Genomic DNA, 21,399 nt, shown 5'->3' with positions numbered 1-21,399 from the left:
TGGAGCTCACAGTGTGGCAGGAGAGCAGGCATCATGCAGATGTTACACAGATCGTTACTGAGATTAGACTGTGATGTGATTATGTGGGGAAATGAGGCAATGCTCTGACGGGTCCCTCCTCCAGCCAGGAGGCAGGAGAAGACTTCCTGGGGGCTTGAGGTTAATTCAGGCACATGCAGGATGACTGGGAATTAGTTGGCAAAAGTAGGAGGTGAAACCTTTTCCTTTCAGGAAGAGGGAACAGCATCCATGGAGGCTCTGGGGGGGGGGGTCACTCAGCAGGTAGCCTGTGATGACAGAACCCCCTGGGTTCTACGAGTAGGAAAAAGAGGTCACCTGAAAGGTCTGCAACAGGCAGGATGGTCACAAGGCAGCAAAGACAGAGCTGGCCTGTCTGTGCCTCTGAACTATCCAGCCTAACCAGAGCACGACAGAGGCCTACACTGTGCTTGCTGAGCCCGTGTGGGACAGAGTGTGGCGGCTGACGGCTCTCTCGTGCTTACTCCCGGTCACAGAACTTGGGTTCCCTCCCCCACAAGTGAAGGGGCTCTGGCTTAGGAAAGCAGACGTTTGCTGCTGCTGTTGCTTTTCTGTGCTGGCTCCAGGTCTCGGGGCACTGATGTCATGTCAGGCGTCTGATCACTTCTCACCAGGTCTGCTGCCAAGACCAAGTGCCAGGACATGTGTGTGGTCTGACTTGGTTAATTCCTGCAGTGGGAAACGCACACCTGGGAGCGCCCAGCCAGGGTGGGGATGTCAGGGGACCTAGTGAGGCATTCCCAGAGGTGGCTGCCGGGCTGCACTGCCCTGGGGTCTGGGCCAGCAGTGGCCCTGACCTGGTTAAGGCTGGGGACAAGGCTGCAGGACACCTGTGCCCCGCCTTCCCATCTTTGGGCTGGAAGCTGCAGCATTCCTTCCCAGGAGCCTAACGGAGGAGACGCTCACTCTTGGCCCTCCGTGGAGGACTGCTGGGACACACAAAGGAAAGGCCTTGGGGCTTTTACCAGGTCCCTCAGTTTGGGAGATGTCCCTAAGGCCAAGGACAAATTCCCGCCCCCCTCCTCCCACCCCCATCTCTACTCCTGGTTGATAACCCCCAGGGGCACAGACAATGCTTCATTTATGTCTCTATCGTTAGCAGCTACTGAGATCCTGGACTCTGGTGGGTTCTCAGGAAATGCTTGTGGATGAATGACTGGATGTGTGAATGTTTTAAATATAAACACGGATTAAAAGGGCACTTGCTGTCCATCCCAGGACCTCTGAAAGGATGCATTCAAAACAGACCGACAAAGGCTATCTGACCAGATGGGCACAGTTTCACCATGAATATGAATTCAGGATGGAGTGGAAGGCAGAAGTGGACCCTGGGGTGGGGTGGGGGGTGGTCCAGGGTCTGAGCCTTGCAGACCCTGGGAGAGCCATGTCTCCTGCGGACGGGGCAGCATACTGAGCAGAGCCAAGGATGCTGTCACTGGGGCTGGAGGAAGGACAAGCAAGTGTGGCTCTGACACGCACAGACCCAGAGGCAGAGGTGTTCACTACATACCGTAGAGGGAGGCAAATGGACTTCCAATCGTCTTGAAAAATGGCCAACTTACTTCTAAGGGGATGATTCCTCCTACATCAAAGCTACCCTTTTTTCTTTTATCATAAGCAGCATCACTGCCAGCACAAAACGTGTTCCAGGGGGGTGAGTCACTGTGCCGGTGTTTAGCAGTAAGAGTCTGGTCCCCGAGAGCCCTCCCAGCAGGGTCAGATGCCCTGCTTGCACTGGAGGAGGTGGCCTCAGGCACGGCAGCCCCTCACACTACCCAGCAGAGTAGGGAGCACCCTCAGTCCAGGATGCTTTCCTCAGTCCAGGATGCTTTCCTGAAGCACCACTGAGCACCCAGGACAAAGGAGCATCTGCTCATACTGAGAACCAAGGACAGCAGAGCCCACATGGCATGAGTCCCGGAGCCCAGCACTTCGCATCTTTCCCTCAAGGTTATACAACTTTAAAGTCCCGAAAGGTGAAAGAAGGCTGAAGAGGCAAAGCTCAAATGACTTGAGGAGCAAGTGCCAGAATATATACGAAAGAGCATCTGATGCAGAGTCACAGAGACCTCCACGGCGCATGCCCGCGGAGAAGCACCGCCTCACCAGGCCCCTCGGAAGTCCCAGCTGGCCCTGGTGTCACAGGTCCGCCGCTCCACACCAACAGTGGGGGAAGCCGCTTGAAGAGGAGGGCAGGTGTGTACCTCTGGTAGGACCACTGGTTTCAGGTGAGGCCAGACTATCTTAGCTGCCCTGTGCATCCCTGATGGAGGCTGAGCCGAGGCTGCTGGGTGGATGGACAGTCCTGACTTCCTAAGTCACGTGTCCTTCAGGGCTTACAAGAACGGGAGAAGCAGACTGCCGGTGAGAGGTCTGGGGCACTGTGCAGAGCGGTGACCTATACAGCCCTGTCACTCAGCTATGAGGCCTCCAGGTAAGGGGTGGGGCAGTGGGCAGACAAACGGTCAGGGTCTCCCAGGCCATCCTCACCCTCTCATCTGGGGCCTGGCTGTCAGCCTAGGGGCATCTCAGACTGCTCTGGGCATCAAAATCTCAGATGCACCAGACTCACTGCCTCAACCCTTCCAGGATGGATAAGGCAGGTCCCAACACTTAGATTAATCCACAAAACAAATAAAACATGGGCTTCTGACTGCCATGTTAAGCAGTGGCTAGGAAGCTGAGATGGTGATGAGCAACGGCCAGCCCTGGGCCTCCCATGACTCTTTCTGCTAGCCCCCCAGGCTGCTCTGCTTGCTGTGTGGATACACAACCTCCCTGCATCCCCACCTACCACCCAGCAGGCCCCACCTGGTCACAGCCCTTTCTACCACTGCCCTTGCATTTCCCTCCACTTTCTTTCCCATAGCACAAATAGCTTCCTCTGCTTTTTCAGACAATTCCCAAATTTGGTTTTTTTCCCTTCCTTTCTGGAAGGCCCTTGCGCACACTCAAAGAGAGAGAAAGCCTGAGGTTCAAGGTGGCATGGGTGGCAAGATTTCTCTTGGTGCCCCTATTCCTTAGGACAGCTGCCAGATGTGGGGAGAGGAATAGCTATCTGAAACCATCCAAAATCAGTCAATGAGCATATGAGCATAGGAGAAATGAGTACGGCCTTCATTTTCAGCGTTATTCAAACTGTATCAAAAGCTCAAATGACACAGATAATGATCTCAAACCTCAATTGAAAGTGATTTGGTAAAAATGAAGATTTGTAGGCTCAAACCTCTGAAAAATCTACAACCACAGGATGCAGATGTCCTGTGGATTTCACTTTGCGAACAACGTTTTTAGAAACTCAAAATCACTCCCAGGGACCAGCTGAACCATCGAGGTTGATAACCGGCTGTGTTGCTTTGGATTCTCTGGGCACCACTGGTGCTTTCTTTCTTTGAACGATAGTTAATTTACAATATTATGTTAGTTTCAGGTGTCCAGCAGAGTGGCTCAGGAATATAGAAATGTGTGCATTCTCACTCCATCATTTCCAACTCTCTGTGACCCCATGGACTTCAGCCCGCCAGGCTCCTCTGTCCATGGGATTCTCCAGGCAAAAACACTGAAGTGTGCTGCCATTTCCTTCTCCAGGGCATCTTCCTGACCCAGGGATCACACACACATCTCCTGCATTGTGGGTGGATTCTTTACCGCTGAGTCACCAGGGCCTCCCACCACGGCTACTTTTTCAGATTATTTTTGACTATATGCTATGACAAGATAATGAATACTGTTCCTTGTGCTATATAGTAAGTCCTGTTGATTACCTATTTTATATACAGAGAAGGCAATGGCAAGCCACTCCAGTACTCTTGCCTAGAAAATCCCATGGACGGAGGAGCCTGGTAGGCTGCAGTCCATGGGGTCGCTAAGGGTCGGACACGACTGAGCGACTTCACTTTCACTTTTCACTTTCACACATTGGAGAAGGAAATGGCAACCCACTCCAGTGTTCTTGCCTGGAGAATCCCAGGGATGGGGGAGCCTGGTGGGCTGCCGTCTGTGGGGTCACACAGAGTCGGACACGACTGAAGCGACTTAGCAGCAGCAGCAGCAGTATGTATATGTCAGTCTCAAACGCCCATCCTCCACTTTTCCCTTTGTAACCGTAAGTTTGTTTTCTATGTCTGTGTATCTGTTTATGTTTTGTAAATAAGCTCGTGTCCTTCTTTTTTAGATTTTGCATATGTGATGTCCATACAATTTTTGTCTTTCTCTATCTGAATTACTTAGGATGATAAGTGAAGGTCCACTCGTGTTGTGCAATTGGCATTATTCCTTCTTTTTTACGGCTGAGCATTCCAGGGTATATGCGCACCGCATCTCCTTTATCCATTCCTCTGTTGGTGGACACTTAAGTTGCTTCCGTGTCTCGGTGATTGTAAACAGTGCTGCTGTGAACATTTGGCTGCATATATCTTCCTGAATTAAGAGTTTTTGTCTTTTCCAGATATATGTTCAGGAGTGGGAATGCTGAATCATATGGTATTTCTATTTTTTTGGAAAAAAAAACTTTAAAAAGTATTTTTTAAGGGAACTCCATACTCTTCGCCACAGGGGCTACACTAATTTACATTCCCACCAACAGTGTAAGAGGGTTCCCTTTTCTTCACACCCTCTCCAGCATTTGTTTTTTGGAGACTTTTTGATGTTGGCCATTCTGACCCATGACTGGCCCTTACTTTCAATTTGATGTTGAGACACGGATGGAGGAGAGAGGTTGTCTCAGGTTTGAATTACAGACCTGTCTTCATCAGCGTCCACAAGGTCTAACTGTTAGGACGCTTACTTAGCTATTCACCTCGATGTCTTCACTTTCCCTCATTTCATGTAATAAAGCACTAAGCTCATCAAGATATAAATTATGGAGAAATGGAAACAAGTAAAAACAAACTCAAAGCCCTCAACAATTTTAACTGCCCTCCCTCCCCGCTCCCCCCATCCCCTGTATCCAGAGGAGAGTCTGGCATCCAAGGCCACAGGGTTAAGTGCAGTTTCTTTTCCCAGCATCCTGAGGCAGGGCTGAGCTTTCGGTAAATGGAGTGCCCTTAGCATTCTCCCTATCTGATGTGTTGGGTCCCTGTTAGGGCCGCAGGACACAGCGGGGGACACCTCTCCAGCACTGGGGACACACTCTTGGACCTACCCGAGAGTTGTGACTGTGGCCCCAGGGAGGCTCCCAGCCAGTGTGCATCGCCGACTCTATGGACATGAGTTTGAGTGAACTCCGGGAGTTGGTGATGGACAGGGAGGCCTGGCGTGCTGTGATTCATGGGGTTGCAGAGTCGGTCACGACTGAGCAACTGAACTGAATTGAACTGATAGTACTGACCTCTTCAGGGACAATGTGAAGACTTAAGCTTAGGATCTGGAAATGATCTCTCTGAAAGTAATACCTGTCACCACCTCCCTATGATTAGCCTAACTCCCCACCCGCTAGAAATGGGCAGGGAAAGAATATCAGTCCATTCACAGAATCATTTAGGAGTTAAAGCAGATCTCAAAACCTACCTAATCAAAGCCCTTAAAATTTGGGAATCCTACTTTGGACCCTGCAAAATCCACCGCTTTCAGGGACCAGGTAGGCAATATGTACAGACCAAGCAGAAGATATCATAGAGCAGAAACTGCAGAAAAACCAGAAATGTGTGCCCCGACCAAGGGACTGCAAAATCAACAATTTTCCAAACGAATGCTGTCTCCTGGACCCCGACCAGGGCCCCGAAGGATGCATCCCAGATGGACGGAGCGGGAGCTGAGCGGGTTGGGGTAACCTGGGCCGCCCTGCAGCCCGCGGGAGCGCGCACGCACCGTCTCAAGCCCTCACCTTTCTCAGCCTCGCGGCTCCGGTGCCGGAGCGGATGGAGTCCATCAAGGCCTGTCTGGCGTCCATGGGGTTGCCGAGGGGGCCCGAGCTGGACCTCAATGCCGACCGGGATGAGGCGGGAGCCTGGGCCACCGGAGCGGGCGGGGGCGGGGGCGGCTGGGACTGGCCCCCAAGGTCTTCTGCCCGCGAGGGGCCCGGGGCATGTGCAGACAGCACGGCATCGCGGAGGCTCTGGAGCTCCTCAGAGGCGGAGGACGTGACCTAGCAACGAGACGGTGAAATGACAGGGTCCCAGACATCCTTTCCGAGAGGCAGAGCTTGACAGACCCTGAGAAAACCCAGGGGCCGTGACTGCTCCCCATCCTGGGGCTCTTCGTCAGGTCAATGACTGCTGGCAGGCAGCTGGGCTGCCCTCCTGAGACCCCTGCCCTCCTCCCTCACCTGGGCCTGTCTAGACAGACCCTGAGGCCGCACACAGCAACAGCCAATGGTGGGAAGGACCCTTCTCCAAACGCGGAGAGGAACGTGCCCACCCGGGTTTTCCTCGGATTCTGGCTGCAGAAGGTGCATGGCCCTCTGTCCCTGAGCTCAAGTCCGGTGGTCCTGCGACTGTGTCAGACCAGCCCCAGCAGGTAGCAGCTCCATCCGGGAGCTGAGTGGCTGCCGCCTCTGCTGCTGGGTGACGCAGCCCTGCAGCCACGCTCAGCGTCCTGGGAGTGTGGGGAAGTGCGGGCACTAGTGCGCAGGAAACACGCCTTCAGGAGAGGCTGGCCCTCAGGGCCTCTCCTGCGGCTGGGTTGGCCACTCCAGTGACGACTTAGCATAGCTTAGGGGATCAGAGGGTCGCCCTGGCTTTTGCAGTTTTCTGGGGGTCACTGCAGTGGGTATGTGTGTGTGTGGGGCCCTCTCACCTTCCTCAGGCTGCAGGTCCCGCTGTGGCCGCGTATGGCCGCCAGGAGGGCTGAGCGCTCGCAGTCCAAATCAGTGTAGGACGGTTTCTTTGGCCCTCCCTTTGAGATCGGTTCTGGAATCTAGAATGTTTATTAATGACGTCAACTTCTGTCACTTAGGTGATGAGGAAATGATGACTATAAGGCAGTACCATGGTCATCAGGTCAGGCCTACAGGGTCAGTTTTATCATCTCTGTCTGTTAGAAGGTAGAATTATCAAGGTGCAGTTCTGGATTGACCTTACACTATGGAAAAATTAAGGGGCTTCCCTGGTGGCTCAGCAAGAATCTGCCTGGCAATGCAGGAGATGCAGGTTTGATCCCTGGGTGGGGAAGACCTCCTGGAGAAGGGAATACCCACTCCAGTATTCTTGCCTGGGAAATCCCATGGACAGAGGAGCCTGGTGGACTACAGTCCACGGGCTCGCAAAGAGTCAGACACGACTGAGCAACTCAACAACAGCAACAAAATACAGAAAGCCAAAGCTCTGTATTTGGGGAGGCACAGGGTGATCACCCTCCCCAAATGTCATCTCCCTCTTTCCTCAGTGGCAAGATGAAGGAAACAGTTTCTACTTGTCAGTGTCAGGGTAGTGTTAAATAACATTTGGAAGGTGATAAATTCCTACATGGGGGGCAGGTGTCATAAAATTCCCCCAAGGCTTCAGCCCACCACTGCTGAAATGCAGGGTGATGGGGGCAGGGCCTCAGCCTGACTCTCCATCTCCCCGTGCAGACTCAAGGGCCAGTTACGGATGACTCCTCCCCAGCCCAGCACCCCACCCCACCCCTCCACTCCCCCACGCCCACACAAGGACTATGTATTGCTGACACCTTTCCCCAGGGCAATCAAGAGCCTTAAAGGCAGTGTGGGCAAACCAAAGTCATCAGTTTTGTCTCCTTAGTGGTTCTATTTAAACAACTCCGTAGGCAGGGAGACAGAAATCCAGGTAAAATTAAGCCCGTGCAGCCACCCGCATCCCCAGCCTGTGTCTGAGTGGGTGTGGGGGAGCGGCCGTCCCTGAGGCAGAAGCCCACCAGTAACTTCACCTTGCGGAGCCTGTCCTTGCCTCCCGCCGAGTGGATGGCCTCCATCAAGGCGCTGTGCAGGGATGTGTCTTTTGGAGCCGGCCTCTGGACCACAGGCCTGAATTTCTTCTTTGGCCCAAAGATGCTGGCTGGCAGTGTACCATCAGCTTCAAGTACACCTGTGCTTAACAAACTGGGCTTCTCCTCCCGTTGTGGGGGCTCCTGTCCAGCCCGGCCGTTTGTATCTGACACTCTTGGAGAGCAAGGAGGCTCGCTGTGGATGGGGAGCCACCGGGAGCCATTCACCAGGGTGCTGCCTGAAGTCTGATCATTTCCTGAGCGAAGGCGTGAGGGACTCAAGCCGTCAGACTTGCACTCGGGGTCGGATGCTGAGTCGGTCCTGCGGGTCCTTGCGCTTTGCTCCCCAATGAGACCACAGCTCTGTCCCACAGAAGCCTGGTCCCTTTGGGCAGCTGTGACTAGTGAGGCACGGGAACTTCCATGGATGCCAGAAGGGTAGTCTTGAGCAGACAGCTTCCCGTAAAGGCTGCTGACTTGCCACCCAGGATGGGGTCCTGCCGGCGATTCCTCCCCCTCGCGGCGAGTGCCCGTCCCTGGGTCTGGGCCGGGGGTGGCACCGCCCTTCACCGCGGGGGGCGCTGCTGCTGGCGCTGGGGCTGTGCCGTCCCACGGCCTCTGGGTATCATCCTGCCGCCTCCCCACGTCACTGAGGGCCTTCGGGGCCCCTATCCGCCTGGCAATGGCAGAGGCCATGTACTGACTGGACGTCCTCCTCTGAGGTTTGAGAAACGGGACTTCCGCGGTGTGAGCTGCTGGCACTTGGAGGGGGCGAGCGGCTGCGGGGTGTGGCCAGCTTCTCCCCTCCCCCACAGCTCTCCCATCTTCTGAGTGGGGGGCCTGGGGCCCGGGCAATGTGACCTGGTGGCCTGGGGAGGTGGGCTCGCCTCTCAGTCTGCTTTCCTGAGGTTGCGGACTCGTAGGGGTGGTGGGGCTGGGGGTCCTCTTGGGCCCCTCCGTGGGCCGGCCGGAGTGCTTCTCCACAGAATTGGATCTCCAGAATTCTTTGACTTTTCCAATGGGTGGGGTTTCTGCCTCCAGAGTGGGCAATGAGGGGACTACAGTCCTGCCGGCATGCGTGTGGGGGCTCACCAGGTTCCCCAGCTCATCAATCTTAATGGCACCCACGGAGAGGGATGCCCCCCGGTCATAGCATTTCATCTCTGACCTCGGAGGGACAATTTTATAAGTTGTGAGGCCATACTTAAGGCCATAACTCCCCGCTGGGTGTTGGCCTCGTTGATGCCATGGCGGTAGTGTTGAGACATCACCTTTGCCATCACTTGCCTTTTCCTTCCCCAGCTGCGTGATCACCCTCCCAGGAGCTGGGGTCCTCCTGCTGTGAGCAGAGCCAGGCGCCCTGCCTTCCTCCTTCCCAGTCAAGTGGTGAGTGTGAAGTGCTGAAGCAGAACTCGCCGTGGGCTCCATCTTCCTGGGATCCACCTCCTTCCAGGTGTTGGTCAAGGCTGACCTGACCTCTCTCTCAGGCTCCTGGGAGGGAGCTGGTGAGCTGGGCCCTGCTGCCTGCCTCTGCCTGTGCTGCTGGGGGCACTCGGCCTGGCATGGTGGTGGCTGAGCCTTACTGTCAGCCGTGCTCCCCAAGTCGAAGGAGCCGGCATTGTTGTTTCTGTTGGAAAACACCCCTGAGTCCACAGGGTCATCGAGAACCTCGCCTATGAACGTCACCGGGATTGCCTCAGGGTCACCATGGGGGGTGGACATGCCATGTATGGAGTTGGTGAAGGGGCTTGTGTCAGCTTCGTAGCTTTCTTCCATTTCTGCAAAGAACAACAACTCAGGTCACGGGCAGAGTCCACTTGGATGATTCTGATGCCCCTTAACCAGTGAAATCCCGCCCTGATTTTCACCGCCTGAGGGTCCTTTGGTGTAAGTTATTTAGTGTCATTTGGGTTGTTGTCTACACATGCCCAGAGCCAGTCTCAGCGCGCAGGACCCAATCAAGGGCCTGTCTGTTGAAGTCCCAGCCCTCAGTGAACACCCGCTCAGAGCAGGATGGGAAGGTGGGATTGGCATTTTTACTTTCCTCTTGATTTGGCTCACAAGGGGCACCACAGAATCTATGGGTCAAGTTGCTCTGGTTCTGCTTCCTAAGAGGCAGGTGGCAGTGCCTTGAGCCCCAGTAATTAGCCCTAAAGGACACAGTGGCCTGCAGGCAGGGTCTCAGGGACAGACCAAGGTTGACAAAGGTGTCTTAGCTCTGTCAACCCCGTCTGAGGACAGAACATGGAAAAGTGAGTCAGACGAAAGGCTGGTCAGCTCTGGAATCTGCCTCCTTCCTGTTTTATTCGGTTGTCAGGCAAGGCCTGTATCTACTTTCTAGTCTGTGTGCCTTTGTTTGAAAGATTTCCGGCTGTTTACTGAGCTGGTCTCTATCTGCTCAGACCTTACACTATTCTGTCCAATACATGCACGGAAGTGCAGTCCCTGGGACGCCCCCGGGAACAGGGGCCCCTGGTGAGATGCTGTGTGCTGTGTTCCTCATTGAAAGTCAGACCACATGTCAGCAGGTCATGGGGTGGGGGGTTTAATACAGAGGCCTGCTTGCCAGAGTGGCCCCCAGTGTTTCCCTAATTCATCTGAGGGCTGAGAACTCCTTCTGTGGTTCCTGTGTGCAGACCTTTAATGTGCAAACTCAGGGTTACTCAGAGCAGGCTGTAAGCGCCTCTCGGACATCTCCTCGGCACAGTCCGGCCGCCCAGGTGCAGGGCCCCTCCAGGGGCTGAGCTCCCTGTGCGCTTGGCCCCCAGCCGGGGCCTTCCTCTCTCGGAGCCACCTCTCTCCTGCATGCATCTCCTGCATGCGGACACCCGCAGTGCAGTCAGCAGCCCTGACAGTCCCCAGGGTGCCTGGAGACGGAGACGTCCAGGCGGGAGGGGCGGCGCTTACCTTCCAGGTCTGTGTCCAGTTCTGCAAGGGTTTTCTGGAACTGTCCAGTCATGAATATTTCCTCATCCTCGTGTGAGGCTGGGCCAGCTTTTCCGTTTCTAGGGAAAACCAAGAAGAAAAGGGAGTATTCATTTAGCTCATTATTTATGTAACTGACTCTTTTCTGGAAATACCTGAGGCAGGTACAAGTTATAGTCCAAGTCAGGCCATTCATAGGCACTGCTGTCCTTGGAACGCCTGGACACAGATGGGGTGTGGTGTGTACATGCTGCCTGTATGGTGGGGGGTGGTGTGTGTGTGTCTGTGTCTGTGTGTGTGTGTGTGTGTGTGTGTGTGGTGCATAGCGACGAACACCCCAACAGTGAACTTCAGGGCAGCAGTGACAGTGGTGACCGCCCCTCCGGCCATGCCCCCTCCCCACGCCCACACGGCAGGGACTGGAGGTGGGGAGGGTGGGCAGAGAAGCAACCCCTGCACCCCGTGAGCCTTCCAACGTGGGTTCTTTTGCCCAGATCATCCCACGGGAAGCCTCACCAGCAGTTAGAAGGCAGGCAAGGTCATGACCGCTGCTTCCCAGAGCAGTGGCCATGTGCTGAGAGGCTCAGAGTGCAGCTGTTCCTGCTCACAGCGGCTCCTGCCCCCGGGAGGGCTGCCACGTCTGTGTCCACAGGTACCTCATGGCCCTGCCGCCCGGGTGTCCGGGGAGATGTCCCTACCTGCTGAGGAGAGCTGGGCTTTCCTTCTCTTCAGCCCTGGACAGTAACATCCATGAGACAACAGATGCCAAAGCAATTTGAGAGCAGCCCTTGCAGAGGCTCTGGTCTCTTTTGTCTTGTGGTGCCAAGAACAGAGACACGTACGGGGTGATTGTCCCTCTCCTGCAGAAGCGGAAGGTCTTTCCCACTGATCGTTAGAATCAAGGACCAGTGTCCATTGTTACTAATCAGGCCGAGATAATGATGCATGAAATATGCTTTGTACCGCTCTTGCTTACATAGCAGAGTTTGTGTTCTGGTAAACGAGTCTTTCTTACTTGGTGACTGTGTCCCTCTGGGAGCCAGGAAGTGGCTTCCAGATCCAGCTCAGCTAATGTCCTCTGACACAGCAGACAAAGGGCGCTGGCCGAGATGCGTGCGGCTGTGGACCAATCAACAACGACCACAGAGGCACAGGACTTGCCTTTCCTGCTGCTTTAGCCATAAGACTTAATTGGATGCATTTACTAGTATCTTTCTCTTCCACAGAATTTGATGGTTTAGATAAATTTAATTTATATATTCAATCAAGTATATGGCAGAAAAAAAAAATGGCAAGTGCTCTCTAAAGTAATATTTGAAATGGAAAACAGTGTTTCTCAAAGGTTGGCTCCTAGTTTAGAATGCTTAAAGCCTAGCCAGACAAAATTATATCTATACTTTTCCTTCAAAGTATTTGCCTTCCCTTCAAAGTATGCAAAATCACATTGTTCTATGGTAATAGAATGATATTAGTAAGAATTAAAAACTATAGCACATGGAATTGCACTCAATATTTTATAATAACCTATAGGGGAAAAGAATCTGAAAAAGAATGTATATGTACATACATACATACATGTAGGTATGAGGGCTTTCCTGGTGGTTCAGATGGTAAAGAATCTGCCCACAATGCGGGAGACCCAGGTTCAATCGTTCAGTTCCTGGGTCAGGAAGATCCCCTGGAGAAGGGAATGGCAACTCACTGAAGTATTCTTGCCTGGAGAATCCCATGGACAGAAGAGCCTGGCAGGCAACAGTCCATGGGGTTGCAAAGAGTAGGACATGACTGAGTGACTAAGTTTAAGTTCTATACATGTGTACATTCATACGCATATTAAACATATGTAAGTAAATATATACGTATATTTACTTAACTGTACATCTGCATCTAATACGTCATGATGGAGATCAAACCAGTCAATCCTCAAGGAGATCAACCCTGAGTATTCACTGGGAGGACTGATGCTGAAGCTCCAATGCTTTGGCCACTTGATAAAGAGCCAACTCATTGGAAAATACCCTGATGCAGGGAAAGACTGAGGGCAGGAGGAGAAGGGGGTGACAGAGGATGAGATGGTTGGATAGAATCTCTGACTCAACAGACATGAGTCTGAGCAAACTCCAGGAGATAGTAAAGGACAGGGAAGCCTGGCATGCTGCAGTCCATGGGGTCGCAAAGAGTCAGACACGACTTAGTGACTGAACAAAATCAGCTATACTTGAATAAAAATAAAATAATGTACTCTTATAAGAAAATGAATTAAAAAATAATTTAAGAGAAAAGTTCCTCTGATGATATTACCTTATGAAAGGTAAACTAGAGAATGGAAATCATCTTGAACTGATGAAAATGGAAGGAATCTGAGACTCTTACAATTGCTGCTCCTGGTTTAAACTGGAAAGCAATGCAAACAGGTATATCAAGACGCAGAAACATAGTTTTAACTTTGTAGGACCCTTGGTTCATTAGCCTCTCTTTTGATAATTTGCCTTAATAATGCTGTGGAAGGAACACATGAACCACCACATTCATCATATTCATGGGGAGACGTCTCCAGCTTCTGGCAGCAGGGTGTTCCCTCCACTACTGCATCGATATGTGATTTTGATGTGAGGGTAGAAACACAGGTCGCAGGTGAAGCCCGCATGTTATGTGAGGAAATCAAGACACACAGCTCCATCCAGGAGGGTCATGATGATCTAAAAGGAATCCGTGTCTGAGGACAAGGGTGGCGCAGAAATCTCGACACCGCTGCCAGCCAGGGTGACTTGTTGAAATGGATGGATTACAGCAGATGTTATCCTTTCTCCTTTGAAGCATGCTAATTTTGGTACAAGGCAGCTTGAGTGATGAGGTGACTTTTTTCAAACAGACAACATTTATAACGATTCTTGGGTCCTCTTTGTGTCCAGCTCTGCAACCCCATGGACTGTAGCCCGCTGGGCTCCACTGTCCATGGGAGTCTCCAGGCAAGAATACTGGAGTGGGTTGGCATGCCCTCCTCTAGGGGATCTTCCCCACCCAGAGATCGAACCCAGGTCTCCTGCAGCTCCTGCACTGGGCAGGTGGGTTCTTTACCACTAGCGCCACCTGGGAAGCCCTCTAGTGATCACTAATTATTTTATGAAAAGCAGTTTACATGTTTGTTATACCATGCCCAATACACATAGTCTGTTGTGTTTATAATTTTATTTTGCTATTGAGAGCCTAGCAATCCCAGTGGTGATCCTAAACCACTGTATGACAGCCCTAAATCCTAAAGGAGGCACTACAGCAGGGCCCCTGCCAGCCCTTCACCACGCTCCTCCCACCCAGACGCTGGCCTGAGCTGTCCCATCTGACCATCAGTGGCCAAGCCCCAGGCCCAGAACTTCAGATCTGCTCTCTGCCAGCCCATCTCACCTCCCACCCAGACCCTCCGTGACGTCTGGGGTCCCCACATCTAGTCCTCTGCCCTCCCCTTAGCTCAGCGGCCTTGCCCACCTTTCTTCCATCTGCCTCTTGTACAATCAGAGCTTTTCCCAGACGTTCAGCTTTATGCTGTGCTGACCCCCCACCCACCTCTGGCCCACCCTTGCTCCTGACTCCCCAGTGTGGACCAGATTCCCTGGGGCATTGCTTGTCCGGGAGGAGAGAGTGGACCCCGACAGAAGCTACTGGCCTCGGGAGTGCTCTGGAGGGAGGGAACCTAGGTCCTTGACTGGTGGTTCTCCCAAGGCTGCCAAGCAGCTCTGGGGTGGGGCAAGGTGAGGCCTGTGACCACTTCACTTCTGCAGCTGGTGCCACTCCCGAGGCAAGGCAGAGCGGGCACCGCTCTGGATTCTGGGCTTCTGCGTGAACCGATCGTGTGGCTGAAAGATGCCAGTGGGGATGTGTCTATTTTGCTTTCAAACATGCAGCTGCAGGGAGGAGAGATTTAGCAGAGGGTGCTTTTCGGCCCTCCCCCACCCAGTCCACTTCTGCTAGGTGGTTGTAGCCCTTCCTCTCTCTCTGTAACATCAAGCTAGAAGCACCGGGCCCCTGGGCTTGGAGGGCAGGTTCTGCAGGCTTAGCAGGAGAGCCCTGGAATGTGTCCCAAAGAGGCACAGTTGGCCAGAAACACCACTGCCTCTTTTTAGCTGAAAGTCAGCTGCACAGGTGCTTTTCTCCCGGGCATCATTCCTCATGCCCAGCACACACACCGGTTTCTAATATAGTTTTCTTATTGACAGTTTGTTTTGGCTTGAGACCAAGAAAGTGAGGGCAAGCAAGCAGTGCAGACGTTCTGATACCAGCTGCGCGTGTTGAATAAACACCACCAGCAGCCTTCCCTCCCACGGAAGGTGACTCCACAGAGAGTGCCACCATGGACAAGCCGCCGCCGAGCAAGGGGACGGAGCACGGTACTGCCAGCTTCAAGGGGAAGCACGCCCAGGAAGTGGAGCAGCCTGGGGTGGGGTGGCATGTGGCTGGGGGCAGCAGGCCGCTGCCCTTGGTGGGGCGGGGGCCCCTGATGGGCTCAGCACCCGCTCCCGCAGGAGAGCCAACGGCACAGGTGAAATCAGTACCTAGGCAAACAGGTGCCTTTTCATTCTTTCCCTTTTATATTAGAAAGAAAAAGGAGTGTGGGCAGACCTTTCCCCACTCCAGCACATTAAATCAGTTTTCTTTTTGATGTGGCTAGGAAAGTTTCTTTAAATAATTTATCCAATCACAGAAAAAAAAAGTCTGAGAGGAAAAAGATGTCCTTTTCAGCTAGCAATTCAATTGCTGACAACTAAAACAGCCCATGGGAATTCAAAATGAGCACTTGATAAACTAAAGGCAAGAAGCCTGGGAAAATATGCAGTTGATGACAGTCAGATATGCTTAACTTCCTCGTTCCATTTACAATGGTCTTCTATTTACAAAGCTTCAGGGTTCTAGAACAACGGTCTCCAGCAGAAATGTAATATGAGCTACATGTGTAATTTGAAATCTTCTTGTAATCACATTAAAAAGGTGCAAAACAATAAGATTCCTTTTCATTAAATACTTTAACATTTTTTATTTAGTATACTTTAACCCAACATTTAACTCAAATTATTGTCATCATTGCCACATGTAAGTGACATAGAAAGTTCATTTTTTCATATGCTTGGTGCATATTTCACACTTACAGCACATCGCAACTTGGGCTACCCACCTGGTAGGCTCAGAAGCCCAAGTTGGCTGGTAGTCACTGTATCCACAGCATAGTCCCTTCCCTGCCGGCATCTTGAATGTTTTTAAATGTTCCTTTGTTAGTACAGTTACAGACTTTTATCATTCTGAAAGGTATTAAATGGTTCTATATGCCCTTGCAGGCACAAAGATCCTTTAGTTACAAAACTTCAGTGTTCTAGAAGGTATGCTGCTGCTGCTGCTGCTAAGTCACTTCAGTCGTGTCCGACTCTGTGTGACCCCATAGACGGAAGCCCACCAGGCTCCCCAGTCCCTGGGATTCTCCAGGCAAGAACACTGGAGTGGGTTGCCATTTCCTTCTCCAATGTGTGAAAGTGAAGAGTGAAGTCGCTCATCGTGTCTGACCCCTAGCGACCCCATGGACTGCAGCCTACCAGGCTCCTCCATCCATGGGATTTTCCAGGCAAGAGTACTGGAGTGGCTTGCCATTGCCTTCTCCGTCTAGAAGGTATACAATATATCTAAATGTTTCTGTGGTCACAGAGTTCTCACAGTTAAGGAAGCTTCAGGATCTAGAATGTACAAAATGTTTCTAAATGCTCTTATAGTTACAAAGTTCCTATAGTTACAAGGTTTTAGGATCTAGAATATATAGAATGTTTCTAAACGCTGCTAGAGTCAGGAAGTTCCTTCCTAGAGCTGCTGCTGCTGCTGCTAAGTCACTTCAGTCGTGTCCGACTCTGTGTGACCCCATAGACGGAAGCCCACCAGGCTCCCCCGTCCCTGGGATTCTCCAGGCAAGAACACTGGAGTGGGTTGCCATTTCCTTCTCCAATGTGTGAAAGTGAAAAGTGAAAGTGAAGTCGCTCAGTCGTGTCCGACCCTTAGCGACCCCATGGACTGCAGCCTACCAGGCTCCTCCATCCATGGGATTTTCCAGGCAAGTTGCAAAATATCTCTAAATGCTGCTAGGTCAGAGCGCTCCTCTAGTTACAAAGTTCTAGGGCTGCAAAGCCAGGACCAGAGCCGCTTTCTAGTCCCTCCACCCTCGACCTGCACAGGCTCGGTTCCATAAACGTCTTGAAACCATCAGCCCTGCGGACACTGGCGCGGTTTCTCTCTTCCACAGCCCTCATGCCCACCGCTCACAAAGAGGTGGGGCCGAGAAGGAGCTCATTAGGGACTGCTAGGTGGAGGGTGGGCGGTCAGTGGACATTTAAGGGCGACACCCTTTCCCGGAGAAGCTATAGTTTCTGCCTTTTGAGGCTCCTAACATGCTTTCAGTGTGGTCTACTGTTGAAAAACAGCGTGATACCCACTTACCCAATCTCATTTACTCCTTACAGCGTTCCTGTGGGACTAATGTTCCCAAAACAGACCCCAGGAGTGAGTTTCACAATATAATACACCGAGAGATGCACTGCCTGATTCCAGCAAGACTGCCTTTAGGATCTGAGAGTTTATAAATAATGCCAGTTCCACTAGTATGCCTGTAAGCAGGTAGGAGGTGACAGCCCGCTGTCTTTGTCAACACACTGTTGTTTAGTCGCTCAGTCGTGTCCGACACTTTGTGACCCCATAGACTGTAGCCCACCAGGCTCCTCTGTCCATGGGGTTCTGCAGGCAAGAACACTGGAGCGCATTGCCATTCCCTCCTCCATCTCCCCATCTATCTACACACAAATGTATGCATGTGTGTGCGCGTTTTCTTTTCAGACAAAGGTGTTATATATAGTTAACTCAGGCAGGTGGGCAGAGGTAGACACAGTTATAAGGATTCTTCAACAAATCAGGTTTCTATCCTTCCTCAGGTAGTTTTAAATAAACAACCTCAACGATAATAACGATAAAACCAGCCATCATTTTCTGAAGACTAGCAATATGTCAGGCGCCACTCTAAGGGGGCGGTACCGCAGACCCCCACTGCACTGACAAGAAAACTGAGGGGACAGGTCAAGTCCCCAAACTACAGCCAGGTGTCAGCTCACAGCAGCCAGAAGGGCCACCATCAAAACATCTATAAACAATAAATGCTGCAGAGGGTGTGGAGAAAGGGGAATCCACCTACACTGTTAGTGGGGACATAAACTGGTTGCAGCCACTGTGGAGAATAACACGGAGGTTCTTTAATATAGAAAAACAGAGTCAATATATGACCCAGTAATCCCCCTTCTGGGCACATACCCAGAGGAAATCATAATTCTAGAAGACGCATGTACTCCAATGTTCATTGCAGCACTATTCACAATAGCAAGAATATGGAAGCAACCTAGATGTCCATCAAAAGAGGAATGGATAATGAAGATTTGGTGTATATATATATATATAGACACCTAAGAAAGAATGAAATAATGCCTTTTGCAGCAACATGGATGGACCTAGAGATTATCATATGAAGTGACATAAACTAGACACGAGATCACTTCTGTGTGGAATCTATAAAAAAAAGGTGACATAAATGAACTCATACACGAAACAGACAAAGACCCCAGACATAGAAAACAAGCATGTAGTTACCAAGGAGAGAAAGAGGAGGCGGGATACATTAGGAGCTTGGGATTGACACATACACACCACTATGCATAAAAGAGATAACCGACAAGGGCCTACTGGACAGCACAGGGAACTACAGTTAATGTTTTGTAATAACCTGAGGGGAAAATATGGAAAACAATAAGGAGAAAGAATACGAAGAAGAACAGATATGTATGTGTAGCTGAATCACTTTGCTGTAGCCTGAGACTAACACGACATGGTGAACCAGCTATGTTGTTGTTCAGTCACCGAGTCACGGCCAGCTCTTTGCGACCCCATGGACTGCAGCACACCAGGCCTCCCTGTCTTTCACCGGCTCCTTGAGCTTGCTCAAACTCATTTCCATTGAGTCAGTGATGCCATCCAACCATCTCATCCTCTGTCGTCCCCTTCTCCTGCCCTCAATCTTTCCCAGCATCAGGGTCTTTTCCAATGAGCCAGGTCTTTGCATCTGGTGGCCAAAGTGTTGGAGTTTCAGCTTTAGCATCAGTCCTTCCAATGAACACCAAGGACTGATCTCCTTTAGAATGGACTGGTTGGATCTCCTTGCAGTCCAAGGGACTCTCAAGAGTCTTCTCCAGCACCACAGCTCAAAAGCATCAATTCTTTGGCGATCAGCTTTCTTCACAGCCCAACTCTCACATCCATACATGACCACGGGAAAAACCACAGCCTTGACTAGACAGATCTTGGTTGGCAAAGTGCTGTCTCTGCTTCCTAATGCACAGTCTAGGCTGGTCATGGCTGTCCTTCTAAGACGGGCGAGGTCAAGTCCCTGACCGGGGCGCCACCGGCAGTGAGCAGGCACGACGCCAGCTAGTCTGAGCGTGGACTTTCCGGTGTTCACGCTGAGTTGCTCTGTGTGAGGAGAGCTGGCCCGCGTCACACATGAAGGAAAGCTGTGCTGGGAAGGAGAGCGTCTGTCGCAGCTCCTACTCAGGGCGGGGCGGTGCAGAGCTCACTCCTGGGTGCCCTCAGGGTGATGGGCCATCACCGCATGGGCTGCATTCTTCCTGAAGAAGGTTATTTACTGTCTGTTATACATTTACAGGGAGGCTCTGGGGATGTGATGTCCCACTTGCTGAGTCAAATTTGAACTGAGAGCATAGATTTATTTTGCAATGCAAATTATAATTGGACTTGATGCAAAACATATCATTTTCAGATCACAGCACACAAAGCATACTCCAGTCATTCCCAAGCCTTCATGTCTGCTCTCTTTAGAAGACTGGTGTTTATTCTTGAGACTTTCCCATTCAAAATCTTCACTGCCACAGCATTAGTTGGACGCCAGCCAACGCTACCCTTGAGGAAGGGGTAGCCATGACTGCAAGGAGCAGAGACTTCAAATTACAGTGCACGAGCAGGAGCCACGCACTTTGTCACTGGACTGAATAGCTTAAGAAAAATGCTTTCAGTTGAGGCCAACACCATAGGCTCTCCTTGGACAGGCAGCAGCAGCTCTGCAGCAAACAGTCTTTGCCTCCAATTTGTCAAAGTGGGACCTCTAGCCAAAAATGTCTGGGTGACTTGGCTATCTGCAGAAAGCAGACAGCAGAGAAAGGAGAAACAGCCCAGCAAACTAGAACTTTATAGACCTTATAAACTGGGGTCTTTGCAGGTTACAAAGGCTATTCCACTGTTCCAATACTTAATGAATCCCTGTGTATCAGAGGGTGACAGTATTAAAGGGCACCTTGGCAAAGTTGAAAACCACAAACACTCCTCATTTCCCCTTGGGGACAGGTCCCATGCCAGAGATTCTATAAGCTGGGGTGCTTGAATCTGTTGGGGATGGCTTCCCCACCCATCAGAACCCACATTCCACCTAGAGAGACCCAGCTGTGCCTGTCACGGCAAAGGGTAACTGCTGTTTCCCAAGCCTCTGAGGCCTGGCACTCCACAGATCGAGAGGCCTCACTATCACAGCCAGGCTCTAGATCATCCCAGGAAGAACATGTCCCCAGAAACACAAATGCCACCTTAGGATGAGCTGTAGTAGCCAGGTGTTAGAATCATGCAGGGCAGAGCCAGGAGGTGGATTCAGGGAGCGGCAGTAGGCACTGAGATCAGAGTACCATCTCCTTCAAGTGGCCACCCTCTCTAAAGGTGGGCCAGGGGCATCCAGCACAGGAAGGGAGGAGCTGGCAGGTTGAGCAAATACACATCTGTCCCTGTTGCCCTGTCCATCTTCTCCTGGGAGCACAAGTGTGAGAAGTCATGTTCTTTGTTATTGCTGCATCTCTCAATCCTTGAACATGTGTGCTCCTGGCAGAGCTCCAACACAGGGCCCTTTCTAGATGGACAAGGTCAGGACCACACCTCTGTGAACAGCAGTGGGCTCTGCTCTCAGACTATTTCAGCTCGATTCTGGGCTGTCAACCCCCAGCATAGGTTCCCTTCTCATTGAACTTGACCCCTGGCTAGTCCGGACACCTGAAATCATCTGCTCCATTGTGAATCACACATGTTCTCCTGACATGCTCTCTGGCCCAGGACTGGACAGCACCTGTGACAGTCTGGCCAACCCTCCCCTCCACCTTCAGCCTTCAGTGCCTTTTTGCTGGCCAGGCTCTCAATGCCTTGGTCTGTGGACAGGACCAACAGCACATGCCTGGAGGCACCACTTATCAGGAGCAGTGCATTCCTTCTCTTGCGTCTCCGTCTGGGGTGCATATGTGTAAGCGCTGCAGGACAGTGTAAAGGATGACCCAGGACAGCATCTCCCAAATGGCGCTCAGTGGACCTCATTCTGTGACACAGAGGCTGAGCAGAGGGAGGATTCAGCTAGGTCGCTTTGCTGCAGAATTTGTAAGAGACTTTATACTCTTGTCTTCTAAGAGGAGAATAAAGAGGTTCTAAACGTTTTTTCCATAG

General features: G+C 51.7%; 1 protein-coding gene across 7 annotated transcripts in view; it reads right to left on the bottom strand.

Moving 5' to 3' along the window:
* Positions 1-21,399, bottom strand: part of COBL (cordon-bleu WH2 repeat protein) — a 317,955-nt gene that overhangs the window by 6,796 nt on the left and 289,760 nt on the right. For all 7 annotated transcript variants that reach the window (XM_055420349.2, XM_055420346.2, XM_055420348.2 and 4 more), the window contains 4 exons: positions 10,828-10,925; positions 7,864-9,698; positions 6,775-6,894; positions 5,864-6,124 (listed from right to left, as the gene is read on the bottom strand). In XM_055420349.2, coding sequence (XP_055276324.2) covers positions 5,864-6,124; positions 6,775-6,894; positions 7,864-9,698; positions 10,828-10,925 — 2,314 coding nt within the window. The remainder of the gene's footprint in view (positions 1-5,863; positions 6,125-6,774; positions 6,895-7,863; positions 9,699-10,827; positions 10,926-21,399) is intronic.

Source organism: Moschus berezovskii, chromosome 3 (genome assembly GCF_049115385.1).
Source record: "Moschus berezovskii isolate FMDL1 chromosome 3, NW_MosBer_1.0, whole genome shotgun sequence".
Taxonomy (NCBI): domain Eukaryota; kingdom Metazoa; phylum Chordata; class Mammalia; order Artiodactyla; family Moschidae; genus Moschus; species Moschus berezovskii.
Note: the sequence above shows the minus strand (reverse complement) of the source record. Positions and strands in the feature narration are given on the sequence as shown.